General features: G+C 44.4%; 1 protein-coding gene across 1 annotated transcript; it reads right to left on the reverse strand.

The window, feature by feature from the left end:
• Positions 1–3,975: 3,975 nt before the first annotated feature.
• Positions 3,976–21,348, reverse strand: LOC122752987 (E3 ubiquitin/ISG15 ligase TRIM25-like). The gene is made up of 7 exons (XM_044000028.1): positions 21,328–21,348; positions 18,637–19,227; positions 9,458–9,553; positions 8,595–8,828; positions 6,235–6,397; positions 5,860–5,922; positions 3,976–4,529 (listed from the first exon to the last, which is right to left on the reverse strand). Exons 2-7 carry the CDS (start codon positions 19,225–19,227, stop codon positions 3,976–3,978), a joined length of 1,701 nt encoding a protein of 566 aa, XP_043855963.1. The 5' UTR covers positions 21,328–21,348.
• Between the last annotated feature and the right edge of the window lie 934 nt (positions 21,349–22,282).

The following is a 22,282-nucleotide window of genomic DNA, read 5'->3' on the forward strand; positions in this document are numbered from 1 at the left end:
CACCCATGTAGCTGCCCTTTTAACATTCATTTAAAAATTTTTTTGCGTTCCAAATTTTCTCTCTCCCTCCCTCCTCTCCCCATCCCTGAGACAGTAAGCAATTTGATATAGGTTATACATAACATTTGTTTTTAATAATTTTGAGTTCCAAATTCTCTCACTCTCTCCAGTCCAGATACCTAACATACATGTGAAGTCATGAAAAACATATGAAAATGATATTTCAATATAATTGGTTTCCTTGTAGTCCTCTGTATTTTATTTTATGCATTCAAAAAACTTTTTTTTTTTAGTGAGGCAATTGGGGTTAAGTGACTTGCCCAGGGTCACACAGTTAGTAAGTGTTAAGTGTCTGAGACCAGACCCGAATTCAGGTCCTCCTGCTTCCAGAGCTGGTGCTCTATCCACTGCGCCATCTAGCTGCCTAAAAAACATTTTGAGATGGGGTCCACAGGCTTTACAAGATTGCCTAAGGGAACCATGGTGTGATGGGGAAATAGGTGGTGTGGGGGTCCTTAGGTATATTCCTCTTTAAAGAATTACACTCTCGGGGCAGCTAGGTGGCGCAGTGGATAGAGCACTGGCCCTGGTGTCAGGAGTACTTGAGTTCAAATCCAGCCTCAGACACTTGACACTTACTTACTAGATGTGTGACCCTGGGCAAGTCACTTAACCCCAATTGCCTCACAAAAAAAAAAAAAAAAAGAATTACACTCTCACACACAATCCAATTAAAATAAAATGGCTTAGAGATGGCTTAGAGACATCTTTCTCTTTGAATGGAAGAAAGGCCAAAGTTTTTATAGAGGAGAGACGGGGTAACCACCTGACAACGGGAAGTTCCTTGTGGGGGTGGGGTGGGGAAAGATTCCTGAAAGTTAGGGAGAATTTTGTTTTGGAATGATAGTGCTGACCTCTGGAATTATCTCTGTCTCCCCAGCTCAACTGACTTTCCTGCTATAGAATTCAATCTCCCCTAACTTTTTAGGTGTGTCCCTCCTGATACCTAGTTGGCCAGTTTAAACTTTAATAGTTCCTTACCCCCATGTCAACGGCACCAAAAAGGCTAAGAACCCCAGCTTCTAGAAAGACTTCCATGAGCTGATACAAAGTGAACTGAGCGGAACCAGTAGAACACTGTACACAATAACAGCAATATTGTACAATGATCAGCTGTGAATGACTTAACTATTCCCAGCAGCAATACAAAGATCTAAGATAATTCTGAAGGACCCATGATGGAAAACACTATTTACTTCCAGAGAAAGAACTGATGTAATCTGAATGCAGATCAAATCATATCTTTTTTTTTTAACCTTTCTTTTTCTTTTTTTTGGTCTGTGTTTTCTTTGACAACATAACTAACATGGAAATACATTTTGCTTGACTGCGCATGTATCACCATCATCAAATTGCTTGCCTTCTTAATGAGGGGGGAGGGGAACTCAAAATTGCAAAAAAACAAAGGTTAAAAATAGTTCTTACATGTAAACTGAAAAAAATTCAAAAAAAATTTTTAATCCTAATGTTTGTGACCCTATGACTCTATAAACTTTCCCTTCCTCAGGGGTTGCTGGACATGCAGGCTGCCAAGGCCTCAAGACGAATTCTGAGTAACTGAAAAACCAATAATGGTATAGAAAAAACAGATCATGAAACATACCTCCTTTCTCTTGGTAGAGAGATGGCAGATAGCTAGGGAAAATGGTGTGTGTGTGTGTGTGTGTGTGTGTGTGTGTGTGTGTGTGTGTGTGTGATCAGAGAGGGAGCATTTCATTTTTTTTTTTTTCTTTTTTGGTGGGGCAATGAGGGTTAAGTGACTTGCCCAGAACCACACAGCTAGTAAATGTCAAGTGTCTGAGTCTGGATTTTGAACTCAGGTCCTCCTGAATCCAAGGCCAGTACTCTATCCACTGCACCACCTAGCTGCCCCGGGAGCACTGCATCTTAAAAAAGTTTTTCTTATCTATTTATCTGTTATAAGAAAAGGTTCAACTAGCCAAGAGGTGGAAGTCTACTAGGGCAAAATGCTATATACATCAACAGAATTTACCTAAATATTTATCTTTGTTACAAAGGAGGGTTCAATTTTGGGAAGGTGGGATAGGGGAGGAGAGATATTTCCAGAAATGATTGTGATATATAAATAAAAGCTACCACAATAAATCTTTTTTTAAAAGTAAAATAAAAAAAAATTTAAAGCCCCTTGACCTTTTAGCATCATCCACCAAAAGTTTAGACAAATGTGGGATGGGCAGGGCTGAGTACCTCTAGCCTCTTTTGGGGGAAAACAGTAGACTCTGAACCAGGAATGGGCTTGGACTTGAACACTGCACCTCAGAGCAGAGTTACTTATTACTCTGTTATGTTTTAGAGGTGTGATGGGGATTCTCCGGGTGGAGGTGTGGGCTCAGTTGGTCCTGCATTCCTGTGCCCCACCCCCATTATCCTTGAATACATGGTAGGTCTAGAGAGTGTGGTATGGTAGAAAGAACACTTGAATTGTGGGAAGAAGCCTTCAATTTGAATCCTGATTCTTTTCCTTATTAGCCCTGTGTCTCTTTGCCTTTCTGGGCCTCAGTTTCCTCCTCTGAAAACTAAGGGGCTAAGCATTTCAAAATAGGTATTTAAAGTATAATTACAGATGAGTCAACTGAGACTCAGAGGTGAAGTGACTTGCTGTGGAATCAGCTGTTTATTGTCTAAGGTCAAGTTCAAATCCAGGTACTTATTTCTCTGTAAGGGTTGTAAAGGCTTAAGTCTATTAGGAGCTACATTTGGGGGGGGGCAGGGCAATGAGGCTTAAGTGACTTTCCCAGGGCCACATAACTAGTAAGTATCAAGTGTCTGAGGTCAGATTTGAACTCAGGTCCTCCTGAATCCAGGGCCGGTGCTTTATCCACTGCACCACCTAGCTGTCCTGTTTTAAGTCTATTAGTTAAAGAAGTTATGTAGTTGCCTTTGTCCCCACTGTACCCTAACCCATTTCATCCACTTCAGCCCCAGTTTGAAGCTAATAATCTAGAATACAATACACTTCAGCCCCCCAGGGGTCCAAGCTTTCCCTAAAAAACATAACAGTCATCCCCTCAGGTGGGGGATAGATCCAAGACAGGTTCCAAGGATAGGAAAGGCCCTTCAATATCTCTCATTCCTAATCTCAACCCTTAGCAGTGGGTCCTAGAAACCCTCTCTACCTGAACCAATCTCATGTATGTTCAGAAATCTCCAGCTGGTTTCCTGGGGGACCTGACAACCAGTGTTTTCCTGATCTTGAATCTAGATGATGGGGGATGCTGGTGATAACTGAGAAGAGTCACACCCACTCTGTAGGCTTGCCTGTGTTTTCCACAGCAGGGTTGACTGGAGCCTGGGTCTCTCCCAGAGCTTGGTGCCCAGTGCCTAGGGTTGGCTTAGGATGCCTGCTGAGCTAAGCTCTAGGAGCATCTTATTTGTGATTTCTTACTAATGGGGACTGAACTTCCTTCTCAGTGGGAGAAGGAAGCCCTAAGAACCTCAGAGGGCCAAGCCAGGACCCAGTTTCCCCAGAGACCATTGTGCCTGGAAGCCTATAGATGGCGGGATGGTGGTGGTGGTGGTGGTGATAGAGTTGCATTGTGCTCAACCCACTTCTGCCTAGGCTTTTGGTGGGTGATGCTTAAAAGCCAAAGTGAGGGTTAGGTTGCAGGGGTGGGGTGGGAAATAAAAGCTTTTTTGAGGGGGGATGGTGGAGAACATTGCCTGGATACTCTTCCTGGCCTTCTGGACCTCCATTTAGCCTTTCCCACCTGTCCCCTTCCTCTGGCCCTCCAAACTTATCCATTCCCCCAAAATCCTCTTCCACTACCCTTGTCCTTGGAGTGAGATAGAATCCAATTTTATTTGTAGTTGAGACCTTGGTCAGGAGGGAGGGCGGCGGCGGCGAGAGGAGTCGTGGGGAGGGGGCGGCCCTCCCTCCGACCGTCCCTCGCCCCGTTAAGACTCGGGGTACTGCTTCAGGGTGATGGAGGCCCCGCTGCTGACCATGACTGCCGGGTAGAGTGGCTCCAGGAAATTGGTGAGGAAGCGGTAAATAAGGCTCATGCCCCCGGCCACGCCGTAGAAGGAGAGGCAGCCGGCCGGGTAGTCCAGGGCCACGCCGATGGTGCGGTAGTAACCCCCCTGCAGCACGGTCTGCGTGTTGTTGTGCCAGACCGAGAATTTGAGCGAGTCCCACTCGAGGCACCACGAGGCGCTGTTGCGGCCGATCAGGTAGACGATGTTGCGCCGGGGCCTCCCGCTGGGCGGGGGGCTGCAGCTGTACGTGACGCCCACGCAGACCCATGAGTTGGACACCTCGGCCTCCCAGTAGTGCTGGCCCTCGGCCATGCTTCGGGTGCACAGCACCTGGGGCCACTGGTTGAAGCCGGGGAAGGGGCCCGAGGCGTAGGGCTCGAGGAGGATGCCCAGGTTCAGCACCGAGTGAGTCTCCTTGAACAGGAACAGCTCCTCGCTGGCCGTGGCTGAGTCGAAGTTCAAGTTGCAGTAGCCTGGACCGAGAGAGCCCGGAGTCCAGAGAGGGAAGATGTGCTGATTTGCATATCATTTGCGTAAGGGTCATTCCATTCACCTGAGGAGTGCCCGCCTCCAGGGGACCCCCTTCTCTGGGGGCTCCTCAGCTCTGGCCGCTTTCCCTTCCTCTGACTGAGCTGCCTCAGCCCAGAAGGATGACTAGATGGGCTTCCCCTAGGTTACCTTAGCAGGAGATCAGAGGGAGTCTGGGGCTTATGATTTTACCTGGCCAGGCTCTCTGATGGAGGAAGCCCACACTTAATACAGTGCCTGGTACACAGTAAATGCTTGGTCAGTAAACATAACAGACCATAGATTGGGCAGATATTGCATATCTAGCTGGAGAGGGGCACAAGGGAGTGGGACTGAACTGAGGGGCTTACAGTGATAAAGCTGTGTCCACTCCCTGTCCTGCTAAGGAGAGGACACAGGCATGCTCTTCATGTAGAAACTTTTAATTAAAAATAACCAAAATGCAGAACAATATTCCTATGTATGTAGGGGGAGCATTCCCTACCTGTTTAATTAGGGAAAGGCACCTGCAAAGGGGGGGGGGCTTTGAGGTGAGTGTGGAAGGTGATGGAGTGAGAGAGTTGGGCCTTGGATATGAATTTGGGTATGAAGTGGTTGGCAAGTGAAGGGCCAGGGGACCTTAGGGACTTAACTTTTGTAAAGAGGCAGAGGACAGAGGGGGGTTCTGGCTCAGTCAAGGTCAAAGGAATAGAGTACTAGCTCCCAGCTTTGCCCTGATCACCCCCCTGTGGCCAGAGGTTGTGTCACATGCAGAACCCGGAACACCTATGTACAGCAGAGCTAATCTCAGGGTCAGCAGGAGCCTGGGTCACCTGCTCCTCAATATGGAGTCTTCTGGCAGAAGAACTTCCACTCACCACCTGATGAGGCTGCCTAAAGTCAACTCCCTCATCAACATCTCTGAAGTCTCAAGATTATTTGTTTGGGGGTTGGGATGGTGGTTGGGTGGGGAAGGGTAGAAAGGGCTGGTATCGCTCCCAAGGAAACAGAATGAAAGAAGAGTAAGTGGCAGAAATGACTTATGAGTCAGGTCCCTTCCAAGTCCACCTTAGAATTAGAACAGACTTTAGGGAATCATCTGGTGCGATCCCCTCATTTTGTAGAAAAGGAAGTGGAGGTCTAGAAGGTGAAAAGATTTGCTCAGGGTCACATAGATAGGTGGCAGAACTAGGATTTGAACCCAGGTCCTTTCATACCAGATCTAACCCTTTCCCCACTGTACCTGGCTGCTTCCATCTCCCTCAAAGGGCAAGGTACCCCAGGGCCCTGACTCACACTTCAGTAGATTCTTCCTGTCCACAGCTGGGGGCAGCACCTCATAGGAACGCATCTTAATTCCTGGAGGAGATAAAGACCCTTTTGTAGATGCAGTGACCTCAGTTAAAGTCACTCAGACTACATCCTAACAACTGGTTTCTCCCAGTCACAAGCAGCCAGGTTACTGGTCAGAGTGTTCCAGGGCCCAAGCCATTCCCTCTCCTCCCCAAAAAGTATAAACAACATAGGTTCCTCCCAGTCTCTACCCTCTCCCCAATTTCTCTTCCAACTAGGTAGGTGTGGGGAAGGAAAGATACAAATAATCCCTAGTCCCAATTCCTCTTCAGTCCCTTCCCAGTCCTCATCAAACCTTCCCAGGTGACTGACACTCACCCTTTAGAAGAAGCTGGTTGACAAAGCGGAGGCCCACCACAGCCAGCTGGGCCCGCAGCTCAGCCAGGATCTCCGAGAGCCGAGGAAAGCTGTTTGTTTCTTCACACGTGGTGCCCAGCAGTGACTCTGTGCAGCCTGGGAACCGCTTCAACCTCGGGAACTCCTAGGAGGTGGGATGGGCTGGGGCCAGGGACCCAGGGAGAGGAGCCCTCTCTGTCAGCTGTGTGCCAAGCAGTGGCTGGGAGCTTCGGGCTGCCCCAGGGGTGGCAGCTGTGGCAGTGAGGGAGGTGGGGCACAAGTTGCCTGTCTTCCAACTCCCATGGCTTCTTCTCCCCTCTCTCCCTCCTTCCCTCCCTCCTCCTTTATGATCCTGGCAAGTACTTCTAGCTCAGGGTACTGCCACATTTATGGCTTAAGCTATGGATTGGATGGGTGAGTCATTGAGGGGCCACTTTTTTTTAATGAAAAGGTTGCTTCGGAGCCTTGGGAATAAATTTTTTGGGGGGCTGTGGGGCAATGAGGGTTAAGTGACTTGCCCAAGGTCACACGGCTAGTAAGTGTCAAGTGTCTGAGGCCAGATTTGAACTCAGGTCCTCCTGAATCCAGAGCCCATGTTTTATCTACTGCACCACCTAGCTGCCCTGGGAATAATTTAAAAATGGTTCTTTTCTTGATATTCTGATTTCAACAAGGGCCTAAAAATAGTTTTGTTCAGGATGAGGGAATGACAAGAATGTACTTGCTTGCAAATCCATCCTCAGTCCATTCTACTTTCACTCTGGGAAGCAGAGTCTAGGCAGGAGAGGAAGGGGATTGAAGGGAGGAGTTTGCATCCACCTCACCTTCTAGACCTGGCCTGGCATGACTGAGGCAGTCATTAAGAAAGAGCATGACACAACAATGATCATAAATTTAAAGATGGAAGAGACCTTCTATGATTAATGTGTTGCATTGTTTCTTTAGAGATGGAAGGTATCTTAGGGCCCAAGCTCTGACCTTTTATCTGACAGATGAGGAAAACTGAGACCCAAAGGGGTTAAATGACTTGTCCAGGGTCCTTGGAACTAGTAAGTGTCTGAATCAGGATTTGAATTCAGGTCTTTCTGACTCCAACTCCAACACTATCTGCTAGCTGCCTTTCATAGGAAATTGACCTATTGCCCTGATATAGTAGAAAGATTAGGGAAGAACTTTCCAACAGAAAGGAAGGGTTGTAGGAGGGGATTAAGCATGACATTCTTTCTACTCTACCTTGTTGGGGGAAATTGAAATAAGAGTTTGTTCTCAGTTTGTAGCCTTTCAGAGTTCATCCCTCGTCATTGATCACTTAACCAAAAAGATGATCAAGGGAATGGACTCACTGATTTGGGCTAATAAGGAAGGGAGCATAGATTTGTGGGAACACAGAAGCATGGACCCCTCTAAGGTTAGATGTGGAAAAAGGTCATTCTAGTATAACCCCTTAATTTTCTTTGCTCCTAATCTTCCCTGTGTCAACTGAATTTCCATTAGTTTTAAAATATGACTCAAAGGTTATCTTCTCTAAGGCGTTTCCTTAACCACCTCAGCCCCTGCTGCCAAGTTGGTTATGACTTTCCCCTTCACAAAATTTTGCTTTTAGGCATAAATGTATTACTTTTGCATGTATGTGTATGTGTGTGTACATAAATACAGTATATATATATGTATATAAAACTATAACTATTTGTCTAAGTCATATCATCCAAGTAAACTTGTGAACTCCATGAGGCCAAGAACCATGTTTATCTCTACTTTGTATTTTTTGTCCCTGCCCCTAGCATGGCATTCTGGACATATGTGTTTAACGTATTCCTGTTGAATTGAATTAAATTTTATAGAGAGGAAACTGAGACCCAGAGATATGTGGGATCACGGATTTAAGGGTGAGAAGGGAATTGATCCTCTAGTTCAACCCAAACTCGTTTTACAGATAGAGAAGCTGAGGCCCAGGGAGGTTAAGAGACTTATCTTACTACCTGTAAGTAGTACAGGTACTACTTACAAGTAGGTGGAGAGACTTGTCTTACTGCCTATAAGTAGTACAGGTACTACTTACAAGTAGGTGGAGAGACTTGTCTTACTGCCTATAAGTACTACACATACTAGCCATAAGTAGGTTGTAACAAGAAAAGGATTCTAATTTAGGTCTTCTGATTCCACATCTTAATTATGAAGTGACTTGCCAAAGGTGGCAGTGCAAGTCAGTGGTAGTGCCAGAAGGAGAACCCAGGGCTTCTGATGTCTCTCCTAGGGGCTATTCTACTGTTATAAGACCTAGGCAGGGCTTGGGGAAGGGCTAGTGGTGGGATAAGGGGTAGTGCTATTCGAGGAACTCCTACCTCTAAAAACTGCTGGTCACTCTGGTTGGTAAGCAGGCTCCGGAGCCAGACACTATCACCCTCTAGTTCTAAGAGGCGACTGTGGCTTTGCTGGATAGAGCTGCCCAGCTGACCTAGAGCAGCTGCCTCCTCCTTTTCCACAAACTCCAAGACTTTCACCTGCAGTCGCTTTACCTCCCTCCCGATGTCCGCGAAACAACGATTTACATCCTCTCGGACTGTCTGGATCAGTTTCTGGAGGAGTAGGGGAGAAGATCCCTGACCTCCCCCCACCCTAGGGATCCTGAACCCAAGAGTAGGAGTACCCATATAGCAGAGGATACCTCCCAGTGCCTGAGCCAAGGCCCTGCCCCTAGTCCCACATCCAGGTAAGCCCCTACAGTGAAGGAAAGAAAGGAAAATGTCCAGTGGTTTGGACCTTATATTAGATCTAGAGCCAACCCAGGGGCCAAAAGCTAGCAATGGAATTGGGAATCCAAACAAGGAGTACTAACTGAAGGCAGTTAGGTTCTGGGAATATGTTGTACCTGTTCCCATCCCATCCCATCTCAACCCCATACCAATTTAGCTCATCCCATCCCAATTCACCCCACCCATCTCATCTTATCTTATCCTACCCCATCTCAACCCATACCACTGGAACTCATCCCATCCCAATTTATCCTTTCCATCTCATCTTATCTCATCCCATCCCAATATCCCAAACAATCTCATCTCATTTCATCCTACCCGAACCACTTCATTCACCCTGAGAAGTCAGGGGTCAGATGCTGACTTTCTGTATGTCTTTCTAAACCCTGTAACATCACACTGCATCCTGACTTGTGGGCTGCCCCAGGAGATACCCTAGAAGCCAACCTTACCGTGAGGAAAGCTACCCGACCACGATGCTTCTGGCTATCAGACGCGATGATCAACATCTGGTTCTCTACATTGGCCTGGACTTTCCGGACTTCTACCTGGGGTGGAGGGAAGAGGATACAGAGGAAGTCACCCCCTTCAGAAGGACAGACTTCAAAGGGTTATGTCTTCTATCTCTCTGTTGCCAAAGTCATTGCTCTGTTTCCCCCTAAGAACCACTGTATTGGAGCAACTAGGTGGCATAGTGGATAGAGCCCTGGTCCTGAGAGTCAGGAAGACCTGAGTTCAAATTTGACCTCAGATACTGACTGGCTGTGTGACCCTGGGCAAGAGACTTAATCCTGAGAGAGAGAGAGAGAGAGAGAGAGAGAGAGAGAGAGAGAGAGAGAGAGAGAGAGAGAGAACTGCATTTCAGAGCTGCTGATGGATTTCAGAATTACCAGCCTTTGGGCTGGGCAGTGAAGGTTAAGTGACTTGCCCAAGGTCACACAGCTAGTAAGTGTCAAGTGTCTGAGGCCTGATTTGAACTCAGATCCTCCTGAATCCAGGGCCAGTGCTTTATCCACTGTGCCACCTAGCTGCACCCTGCCTATAACTTTTTCTGGTAACTCCAGGGCCCACATGCTGCTCTGCAGAGCACTAGGCTCTCTCTCTACCTCCAGTGCTTTAGGAAGCAAGAAGGCAGATCTAGATCTGCTCCTGAAAGTTTTCTCACCCTTAAAATGAAGAAAGAGAGGCAGCATGGCATAGTAGATAGAGGTCAGCCGTCAAAGCCAGGACAACCTAGGTTTAAGGCTCTGCCCCTGACACACACCAGCTACATGATCCTAAGCAAGTCAGTTAACTTCTCTCTGTGCCCTGGACAGCTCTCTAAGATGCTAAATTGCAAAGATGGTGTAGAATTGCATTGTTAGAAAGGTTCCTATTCCAAATGAAATCCCAGGTTCAGTTTCTAGAACAATGGTTCTTAATTTTTATTTTGTGTCATGTCCATGACAGTCTAATGAGGCCTATGGACTTCTAAGTATATATGTGTGTGTATGTATATATTCATTTATCTATCTATTTAATTATTTATTTATATAAAACTCATGATTGAAGGAAAATTCTAAATTTCAGTTAGAGGTTAGTACAGATAAAGATGTAATAATTTTCCCCATCCAAGTTCATGGAACACTTGGGATCTATCCATGGACTCCAGGTTCTGCTATATATATATATATAGATATTTAATTATGTTTGGATCAAGAGTCATAAGACATGGATTATACCATTGCACAGAGGTTCTTGGTTAACAAAGGATAGAAAGAAAGCAAAACTACTCAATTCCTAGCTTGTTTTTGTATTTTTTATCGAGAATAATATTCAGATTGGAAAAGGTAAGAACAAACATGTCTTAAGAGGAAACTGAAGTCAAGAGAGGTTGAGAAGATTTTAAAAGAGCAACTGTGCTTTAAAATGAGCATATGCATATGCGCAAAAATATTTATAGCAATTTCTTTTTGTGGTGGCAAAGAATTGGAAAATGAAGCAATTTCCCAATGAGATCTTCTCAGTTGTTTCAGTTGTGTCTGACTCTTCAAGACCCACTTGGGATTTTTCTTGACAAAGATATTGGAGTAGTTTTGCCATTTCCTTCTCCGGCTCATTTTACATATAAGGGAACTGAGGTAACAGGATTAAGTGGCTTGCCCAGGGTCACACAATTAGTAAATATCTGAGGTCAGATTTGATCTCAAGTCCTCCTGACTCCAAGCCTGTAACTCTATCTGCTGCACCACCTAGATGCCAAGAAATGATGAAAGAGATAATTTCAGAAAACCTGGGAAAACTTGTATAAATTGATTGCAAAGTGAAGTGAGCAGACCTAGAACAATGCATACAGTAACAGCAATATTGTAAAGATAAACAACTGTGAAAAACTAAGTAACTCTCTTCAATACAATGACCCACTAGAACTCCAAAGGAATCATGATGAGAAATGCAATCCATCTTCAGATAAAGAACTCAGGAATGCAGACTGAGATATTATTCTTTATTTTTCTTGGGTTTTTTTTGTTGTTGTTGTTGTTCTGAACATGGGCTAATGTGGAATATGTTTGCATGACTTCATATTTATACTAGGTATTATATTCTCTTACCATCTCAACTGATGGAGGAGGGGGCAGAGTGAGAATTTGTAACTGAAAATAAAAATATTTTTTAAAAAAATGAACATATGAATTCAGCTCCCAATGGAATGTTTCAGAAAAATTGAAAGAACTTGAATATCTTACTAGTGAATTACTGCTAGTGGTCTCTGAAGGACTTGTAAAAAATAGAAGTGGTGAAAGTTCTGATTTTTTCAAAGAGGAAAAAAGTAAATCCTGGAAGCTATTTGACTGTTGCCAATCCATTGGTAAAATTCTAGATTGGATTCTTAGTCACATAGTTCGTGAACACTTAGAAAGGAAAAGAAACATCATTAATATAGGAAGCATTGTGGGTTCACTATGAACAAGCCATTCATTTTGTTAGGATTACTACCTAAGTAGATAAGGGGAAAAAATGTTTGGACAAGCCAGAGCTTTTAAAAATTGTTTGACAAAAATTTGCTCTAATATTGGCAAGATGGATAAATGTGGTTTGGATGATAGTAGAGTTAGGTAGATTGGTGGTTGTTATCTTTTGTTCTCAAAGAGGACCAAAATGACATCACTATTATAAAAAAAAATGGGCTTTATCAATGCCCAAAGACCCCATATTGATTGGATTGACTGAGATTGACTGACTTTGCTGATTAAAGTGCTTAAAATTAATTCATTTAAAGTTAATTCAATTGAAACCACACCTGCCCAACTCTGAAGAGGGTGTGTTCTAAGAGACTGTGGACTCTGACTTCAACACGGGACCACCCTCAAGTCCAGTGAACCAATGGATTTGGGTGATGCTAACCAATCAGCTTGAAGCAGTGTGTATGGACTGCCTCTCCCCTGGGACTCAGAGGAAGCTGGGACTGGCAGTTTGGTGCTGGAACAGGCTCATGGTGGAGGACTAAGGAGAAGAAGCAGGCCAGGCTCCTCTAGAGAAGATAGGCTTTTTTGTGGCTTTCTGACCCACATGTTCTTTTTTTCACTAATAAATGCTTAATGCCCAAAACTGGTACTAAAACTCGTAAAGTAAGTAAACCCTAGCTAGCTTTCCTTACACTTGGGATAGGAATAAGGCAACCACACATTAGATTTTTTTTTTTTGTGGGGCAAGGGGGGTTAAATGACTTACCCAGGGTCACACAGCTAGTGAGTGTCAAGTGTCCAAGGCCGGATTTGAACTCAGGTACTCCTGAATCCAGGGCTGGTGCTTTGTCCCCTGTGCCACCCAGCTGCCCCCACACATTAGATTTTCTTTGTTTGTTTTGTTTTTGGGGGTTTTTTGAGGGGCAATGAGGGTTAAGTGACTTGTCCAGGGTCACACAGCTAGTGTCAAGTGTCTGAGGTCAGATTTTAACTCTGCTCCTCCTGAATCCTTTATCCACTGCGCCACCTAGCTGCCCCCCCCATATTAGATTTTAAAAGTCACACTATGTTAGAGTCAAGTTACAGTGTGTCTGCCTGTGGCTGATCAGACTACTAGGAGCTGGGAAGGCTCTACCACAGGTTGGGCACAAATAATCCATGTGACCATTTGGGTTGGCTTCTCTAAATTTGTGCATCTCATGTTTCTTTTGAGCTACTTCAAGTCCACTTTGCTCATAGAGCACAGCACCTTCCCTGAAGAGGGCACACCATGCTAGGTGGTCCTATGCCAGTGTCTCCCATGTCATGTAATCAATTCCAAAATTCTTAAGAGAGACTTTGAGAGTGTCCTTATATCACTTTTTCTGACCACCATGTGAGTGCTTGCCTTCTGTGAGTTCTCCATAAAATAGTCTTTTATAGGCAAGCATACATTTGACATTCGAATAGTCCATTGGAGTTGTGCTCTCTGTAGTAGAGTTTGAATGCTTGGTAGTTTGGCTCGAGAGATGACCTCAGTGTCTGGTATCTTATGCTGCCAGGTGACCTTCAGAATCTTCCTAAGACAATTCAAATGGAAGTGATTCAAGTTCCTGGTGTGGGGCTGGCATACCAGGTTTCACATGCATATTACAATAAGGTCAATACAATTGCTCTCTAGACCTTCAATACCTCTTCTCTCCTACACTTTCCTTTGGAGCCCTCCAAATGTTGAGCTAGCTCTGGCAATGTGTACATCAACCTCATCGTCAATGTGTACATTCCTGGAAAGTATACTGCCAACTTATCCACAGTATTCAAAACTTTTCCATTTGCTGTTAACTGATGGTTCCACGTATGGATAGTGTGGTGCTGACTGACGGAGCACTTGTGTTTTCTTGGTATTAATTGTTAGCCCAAAATTATCACAAGCAGCAGAGATTTGGGGTTTAGCACTGCATTTGCTCATCTGGATCAGAACACTAGCAAACATCATGACTGGTTTGATGAAAATGGGGAAATTCAGAAGCTGCTAAATGGAAAAGAGGGTTTACCAGCAGGATAGTTCATCTGTGTCTAAGAAGACAGCACTTAAGTCCATCAAAAGTAAAGTACAAGCAAGCTTAGAGAGATGCAGGATTCTTGGCTCAGTAAGAAGGCAAACGAAATTCACTTTTATGCTGATAGTAACAATCCAAGGCACTTTTATGATGCCCCTATTTATGGGCCCAAAGCATAAGATGCATCTCAACTACTCTGTGCTGATAGAGCTACATTGATTAGTGATAAGGACTTGATCTTGGAGAGATGGTCTGAACACTTCTATAGGTTCTCAACAGACCATCATCAATCAATGCTGAAGCCACTGACTGTTTACCTCAGGTTGAAGTCAACCCCTCTCTAGACAAATTTCCAACTGAAGATGAGGTTTTGATTGCCATTAGGCTCCTTTCCTATGACAAAGCACCCGGTGCTGAAATTTACAAGGTTGGGGGTCCATTGCTCATACAAAAATTGACTGAAAAATCTTTCTGAAAAGGTAAGTTATATGCTGGTTGAAGGACTACACCAAAGACTATAAGGTGACACAGTGGATAAAGTGCTGGCCCTGGAGTCAGATACTTTCTAGCTATGTGACCCTGGACAAGTCACTTAACCCTGTTTGCCTCAGTTCCTCATCTGTAAAATGAATTGGAGAAAGAATTGACAAACCACTCCAGTATCTTTGCCAAGAAAAGCCTAAATGGGGTCACAAAGAGTGACACGATTGAACAACAAATAATCACTTCAAGTTTGCAAAGCACTTTACATATATAAACTCATTTGATTCTCACAACAACCCTGGGAGGTAGGTGATATTATCTTTATTTTATGGGCAGACAGAGGCTAGATGACTTACCCAGGATCACACAGCTAGTTAGAGAGACAAGATATGAACTCAAAGTCTTCCTGTTCCCAGGCCTGGCACTCTATCCACTACATTACCTGCCTGCTCCTGCAGTGATTTGGGTACACAGACAAATTAAGTGACATGCCTAGTATCATACAACCTGTATTTGTCAGAAACAGGGCCTTAACACCCCAGGTCTTCCTGACTTCAAGGCCAGCTTCCCATTTCTCTCCTCCTTCCCTCCAAATCTCTAGAGGTCAGAACTATGCACTTAAACTAACAAGATGATACAGAATTGAATAGGATACACTGAGGCTTAAAAAAAAACAACTCTCAAATAACAGGATGGGAGAGACTTGGCTGAACAACAGTTTCTTTGAAAAAAGACTGAAAGATTTTAGTTGGCTTCAAACTAAATACAAGAAAATAGTGTGACGTGGTTACCCAAAAAGGAATAAGATACTTAACAATATTGGAGAAAGAATGGACAGGGCAAAGGAAGAGATCGAGTCCCTTTGTCCTCTGCTACAAATATGAGAGTGGGAGCACTCCTAGATTTTTGGTCCTGTTCTGGACTTTCCACTTTTTTGCGGGGGAGGAATGAAGGTTAAATGACTTGCCCAAGGTCACATAGCTAGTAAGTGTCAATTGTCTGAGTCCAGATTTGAACTCAGGACCTCCTGAATCCAGGGCCAGTGCTTTAGCCAATGCATCACCTAGCTGCCCCCTGGACTTTCCACTTTAAGAGAGGAATTGACTAACTAAGGTGCACCCAGAGGAGGGTAGCCAGGATGCTGAGGAATCTGAAGAAAGCAGAATGTTTATTTTTGAGGAAAAGAGGCCTGAGACAGAGCATGAGAGAGCAGTCTTCAAGTTTCTAAAGGACGATAGCAGCTAGAAAAGCTCCCAGGCTTATTCTTTGTGGTTCCAGAGTGGAGGACTCAGACCAGTGGACAGAAGGGATAGAGGCTAATTTTGCTTCAGTGGAAATGTCACCAGGGTCATGCTCAGAGTTGCCCTTTCTCAGTTGTGGTCAACCACATGAGAACTTTGGAGCCTCCTTCCAGACATGGTGAGCCCTGCGCAGTTCCTTGGTGACCTCCCTCTAAATTAAATGAAGAGAGAGCTTCTGGCTTGGCCTCTTGATCTTCAACTCACCAGCTGGCATTTTATAGCATTAGGACTTCCAGTGAAGGAGGTGGGAGGAAAGGACAGGCCCTTCTTTGGCCACCCTGGCTCCGTGGCTACTATGCCCATAAGGTGGCTAGGGCAGGGGCTCAACGAGGTGAGCTTGGACGTGGCAAATGGGGGAGGGGAGAGAGAGACAGACCGAAACAGAGACAGAAACATACAGAGAAAGAGAGAAACAGAGAGACAGACAGAGTGACAGAGAGAGAGACACACACACAGAGACAGACAGACACAGACACAGAGAAACAGAGACAGAGAGTGACAGAGAGAGACAAAGAGAAACAGAGACAAAGAAACAGAGAGACAGACAAAGAGAGACAGACAGGAAGGCAGAGGGGGAGAGATGTACCTATATAGATATAGTTATAGATATTTATACATATCTATTTATTTACACACATATGTGTACAAATAAATAACACACATAGGCCATGCTCATTCTCTCTCTCCACACACATATATTATGCATGTGTATACAGTATGCATATATATGTATATGTGTGTGTTTATATATTATTAAATAAGAAAACATAAGTGCTTTGCAACTTTGCTTTAAGTGCTTTGCAAACAAACCTTAAAGCACTATAAAAATGCTATTGTGTTTAGTGGTTTTCATTTGTGTTTGACTCTTTGTGATCCCATTTGGAATTTTCTTGGCAGAGATACTGGAGTGGTTTGCCATTTCCTTCTCCAGCTCATTTTACAGATGAGAAAACTGAGGCAAGCAGGGTAAAGTTTTACCCAGGGTCACACAGCTAAAAGTGTCTGAGGCTAGATTCGAACTCATGAATATGAATGAGTCTTCTTGACTCCGGGCCTGATGCTCTCACTCACTGTGCCACCTAGCTGCTAATGCTAGCTATTATATATTGGAGGACTTTCTAACAATGAGGGCTATTTGAAAATGAAATGGGTCACCTTGCTAGGTAGTGAGTTGTCAGATCACTGGAAGTGTATAAGCAGAGGTTGGATACTACCCCCTTTCCCTCCCTCCATCTAGGATTGTTATAGAATGGATCCTTTCATTGTAGGAGTGAGAGGTCTGACTAAGATGACCTCTAAGAATTTGATTCTGACTAGATAGAATGAGGTAGCTAGGTGGCTTTGTGAGGTGGCTAAAGTATGAGACCTAGAATCAGGAAGATCTTGAGTTGGAATCTTATTAGCTTTTTCACCCTGGGCAACTTGCTTATGTGTCTGAGTTTCCCTGTCTTTAAAATGGGGATGATATTAGTACCTACCTTACGGGGTTGTCGCAAGTTTCCAATGCATTAATAAGTGTACAGCCTTTTATAAATATTGAAACTTTGTACTATGGGGCAGCCCAAAGGTCTTTGTAGAGTTTAAAGCTTTAATAACTTCAAAAATGTAAATGTGACAAAGTCACAAAAAGCCACATTTGAAAGACTGTCTAAAATTTTAAGATGTTGATACATTTCTTTTTAAAATTTGACATAGCCTCCATCTTGTGCTATATCTCTCTCTAGGTCAGTTTTCAGGCTTCATAAAAACTTTCCTCATCTTCTGTTCAGTGACTAAAAGTATCTTCATTTGTAATCTTAGCCTTAAGATTATCCAAATGATAAAGTATTAGTGTGTACAGGACAGTTTTTATGTGGCCCCAAAAGAAAAAGTCTACTAGAGATAGCTGATGGGACCAGAGTGGCCAAGCAGGAGGACTACTACTAATCCCCTGGTTTAAGAAAGTATCATCTGGAAAATTAAACTTAAATTTAAATTTATTATTAAAAATGTACAAATCTAAATAAGTATATAATAAATGTAATTAATTATACTCTCAAATGATGCCTTTTGTGTTTCTAACATTTAGGCTTCTGGAATTATTAAAGCTTAAAACTGAATTAAGACTTTGGGGGGGGCAGCTAGGTGGTGCAGTGGATAGAGCACTGGCCCTGGAGTCAGGAGTACTTGAGTTCAAATCCGGCCTCAGACACTTAACACTTACTAGCTGTGTGACCCTGGGCAAGTCACTTAACCCCAATTGCCTCACTTAAAAAAAAAAAAAAAGACTTTTGAGACACCCTGTAAAAATGCCAGTTGTTGTTGTTGTTGTTGTTGTTGTTATTATACAAATTCTCATGTTCTATTTTAGACCTGAGAGTCTATGAGTATACTGTAGCTGAGTTAAAAGAGTGATGATCATAAACTGTAACTGAATCTTGGCATGGATAAAAATCTAAACTTTGCTTGAGGCTCCATTTAGGAAGCTTATCCCAGCATGGGAGAGCTAGGAAGCATCATTCTCAGCAATGGGGAAAGCAGAGCAGCTGGCTGGACATTGCTGAGAGCAGATATCCTTATCCCATCCTGCTGATGAGACAGCAACTGGGAACAGAAGGGATTGTGGGAAGAGAAGTTAATCAGAGCCAGTGTGAGGAGTGCTTAGGGAGGGCCGGGGCTCCCATAATCAGATCTGTCCCAGTACCCTGGCCTTCCCCAAACACGGATGTCACTGGGCATCCCTAAGCTTGTAGCAGGCCTGGCTCCTTGAGCTGTCCCCTCACCCTGAGCCCTCCTCCACCCAAGTGGATGACCCCAGCCACGGAGCTTTTTAAAAAGGCTTCTAGTAGATCACAAAGAAAGCCTTCCAGCCTTACTTCCTCACCTCCTTGCGGGCTCGCTCCTCCTCCAGCGGGATGGTGTCGTGATTCTTATGCTCCTCCAGCAGGCAGGCCCCACACACACAGCAACCCTCTGTCCTGCAGTAGAGCCGCTGAAGTTTGCGGTGTTTGCGACATAGCTGTGCTTTCAGATCCCAGATAGGCTCCAGCAGACGGTGACCTTGGAAGACCTGGTCCTCATAATGAGTGCGAAGGTGATTCTCACAGAGGGAGGCTGCACACTGCAGACACGACTTGACCGACTTGAGTTTTTCTGGGGAACAGAAGTCACAGGGGATATCTCCAGGGCCGGCCACTGCTCTGTTTGGCGCTGGGGTCTGGTTCTGCGTGAAACAGGCCACGATCTCTCCTAAGATGACGTTCTTTCGAAGGTGGGGTCTGGAGGTGAAGACCTCCCGGCACTGGGGGCAGTAAGGTGCTTCCCCCATGGCTGCCTGGTGGTCCCAGTAGTCCTGAAGGCAGTTCATGCAAAAGTTGTGCCCGCAAGCTGTGGTGACCGGGTTGCGGAACACTTCCAGGCAGATGGGGCATAGCACCCGGTCTTCAAAGATGCAGAGGCTGTTGCTGTTACTCATCTTGACTTGGGTTTGTGGAATCTTAGGGGGCAGGGGATGAGGGGAAGGGTTGAGTCACGGTGGGTCAGAGGGATGTGATGCTTGACTCAGTCCTGGGAGGGCCCTGGGGAAGGGAAAAGCAGAAGGAGCCGTTATACCGAAGTCAAATAATGTCGCCTCTCAGGGGCTGGGGCAGAGGGGAAGTTGGGAGTAGCTTCTCTGACTATAGGAAAAAAGCTATAGGACATTCAATCCTTGTCTTAGGGAGAACCTTCAAAAGGAGGGAGTCCTAACCCTTTTCTGTCCTGGACCTCTAAGCTTTCAGTAAACCCTCCTGGACCCCCTAATAGGAAAGGAAAAAAACTCCACCATTTACCATGCATACCCATAGAAATAAAATAAAGAAATTCATTTCAATAATTAAAGTCCAAAAGACCTTATAATTTGCCAAGTATTCTCTGTACCCCCTTTACAAGTTTTTCATATTCCTTAGAAGAATGAGAACCCCAAACTGGAAATCCCTACCCTATAGGATGAGTTAATCTTTCAGCTTTCCTGACAGATAGCCCACTTGGGAAGCATGGCATCTCCCCCAAAACAAAGGTAAGCCTAACTTAAGGAGAAGGCAGTAGTAGTAACAGGACCATTCATAGCTGTTCAGTCATTTCAGTCAGGTCTGACTCTTTGTGACCCCATTTGGGGTTTTTCTTGGCAAAGATACTGGAGTGGGTTGCCATTTCCTCTCCAGCTCATTTTACAGATAAGGAGACTGAGGCAAACAGGGTTAAATGACCTGTCCAGGGTCACCTAGCTAGTGTCTGAGGCCAAATTTGAACTCAGGAAGGTGAGTCTTCCTGACTCCTGGACTAGCACTCTGTGCACCATGGAGCCACCCAGTGGCCCCAAAGAAGACCATAACCCAAGCTGAAACTCAAAGGCTTCTCATATGACACAGAGTGTTGGATTTGTTATTATAAAACATAGGCTCTTGGTCAAAGGCCCCAAAGACTGAACTCCGTGTTCAGGGTATAGGGCAAATAATGATAATAATGATAATGACCAGGACGACGACGATGATGGTGGTGATGACGGTGATGATAATAACAACAACAGCAACAACCACCACCACAACTGGAGATTATATAGTAGGTTCACAAGGCATTGTGCATATGTCGTCTCATTAATTCTTTTAACCACCCTGTGAGGTAGGTGACATTATTACCCCCATTATACAGATGAGCAAACCTGAATCTCAGAGAGGTTAAGTGAATTGCCAGGGTGACACAGCTAGTAGAAAGAGGCTTCCTTTGGACTTCCAGTCCAGCCTGGGTCCTACTGCATACCCCAGTAGTAGCCAGGTGAGCCAGTGGAGACTAGGGAAATGAACAATGCAAAGGGTGGGGCAAAGCCTGAGCCTTCTAGTTTCTCTAGACTAACAATGGCTAAATATTCATGGCATGAGGAACAGCAAAGCAGTCAAGGCTCCGTTCTTGCCCATATTAGGCACTGAAAATATGTTTGTTGAATTAAACGAATAGAAATCACTTCTGCTGGAGTACACTAAGCCAGTCAGTACAGAGAACTAATTGTAAAATTTTCATTGTGAGTATTTACACCTCAATAAATCAGGGCTTGGCCTACTTTTTTTGTTGTCATTGTTGAGACTAAGAAAGTGATGGAGAAAATGTGACTAATAATGCAGATTAAACTTAAAAGCATAACATGCATTTATTTATTAAATATTTACCAGCACACTTCCTGCTTCCATCTCAGACAAGGGAAGGTGTTAAATCATTTTAAAATCATTTATTTTTTTTTTTAAAGCTCCTTACTCAGAGAGTAAGAGCCATCACCCTAATTCAGGTTCTCTGAATCTTTTTTTTTTTTTGGGTGACGCAATTGGGGTTAAGTGACTTGCCCAGGGTCACACAGCTAGTAAGTGTTAAGTGTCTCAGGCTGCATTTGAACTCCACTGTGCCACCTAACTGCCCCTTTTCTGAATCTCTTAACAATAACTGGTCTCCCTCTGTCCATTCTCTCTGGCTTTCCAGTGGAATATTTACACAGTTGTTAAAATAAGCTTCCTAATACACATCTGACCATATTACTGCTCTCCTGGACAGAAATCTTCAATGATGTCCTATTGCTTACTGGGTAAAAATATAAGGACAGATAGATGCACAGTGAGTAGAGCACTGAGCTGGAGTCAGGAAAACCTGTGTTCAGATCTGACCTCAGACATTCATTAGCTGTGTGACTCTGGGGAAGCCACTTCACACTGTTTGCTTTAGTTTCATCATCTGCAAAATGAGCTGGAGAAGGAAATGGCAAACCACTCCAATAATTCTGCCAAGAAAACTCCAAATGGGGTCATGAAGAGTTAGGCATGACTGAACAACAATAACAACAGAAATATGAACTCCTCAGCCTGGATTTAAGAAAGGCTCCACAATGTAACCCTCACTGGTAAATTACAGTAGATAAAGCAACAGATTTGAAGTTAGTGTTTGAATTCCAATTCCAGCTCGGCTTGTTTGATGTTTTTTTAACCTTTTTTTTTGGGGGGGGGCAATGAGGGTTAAGTGACTTGCCTGGGGTCACACAGCTAGTATCAAGTGACTGAGGTGGGATTTGAACTCAGGTCCACCTGAATCCAGGGCTGGTGCTTTATCCATTGCGCCACCTAGCTGCCCCCTGATGTCTTTTTAACCTTAAGCAAATCATTTCATCCCCCCTGAAATTCTGCTTTCCTCATGTGTCAAATGGGCAAAGGTGGGGGGGGCATTGGACTAAATAACCTCTAAGGTCCTATCTGCTTCCAAATCTATCTTCCTGTATTTGATACCTTCTTCCCAGGCTTATTTCACATTATTCACTTTCCTACATAGAGTTTCAGGCAAAATAACCCACTGGCTGCTTCTCCTAGCTGATATGCCTTCTCCTCTGCAGGGAGCAACCAACCAAGATCCCAAAATGACACAATGATTTGCCCAAGGTCAGACAGGTGGTAAGAAGCAAAGCTTGGACTCAAACCCTGTACTCTAACCCTAGGCTTCCTCTGTTGCTGTACACCCAC

This window comes from Dromiciops gliroides, chromosome 4 (assembly GCF_019393635.1).
Source record: "Dromiciops gliroides isolate mDroGli1 chromosome 4, mDroGli1.pri, whole genome shotgun sequence".
NCBI classification, from domain to species: Eukaryota; Metazoa; Chordata; class Mammalia; order Microbiotheria; family Microbiotheriidae; genus Dromiciops; species Dromiciops gliroides.

Excerpts from the sequence above, each read along its gene's own strand:
- LOC122752987 (XM_044000028.1), bottom strand. The coding sequence starts at position 19,227 with ATGAGTAACAGCAACAGCCTCTGCATCTTTGAAGACCGGGTGCTATGC. Across the intron at positions 9,554-18,636 it reads AGGAGCGAGCCCGCAAGGAG|GTAGAAGTCCGGAAAGTCCA; the intron begins GTGAGGAAGTAA and ends CCTCCACCCCAG. Across the intron at positions 4,530-5,859 it reads CAGGAAGAATCTACTGAAGT|GCTACTGCAACTTGAACTTC; the intron begins GTGAGTCAGGGC and ends CTCTCGGTCCAG.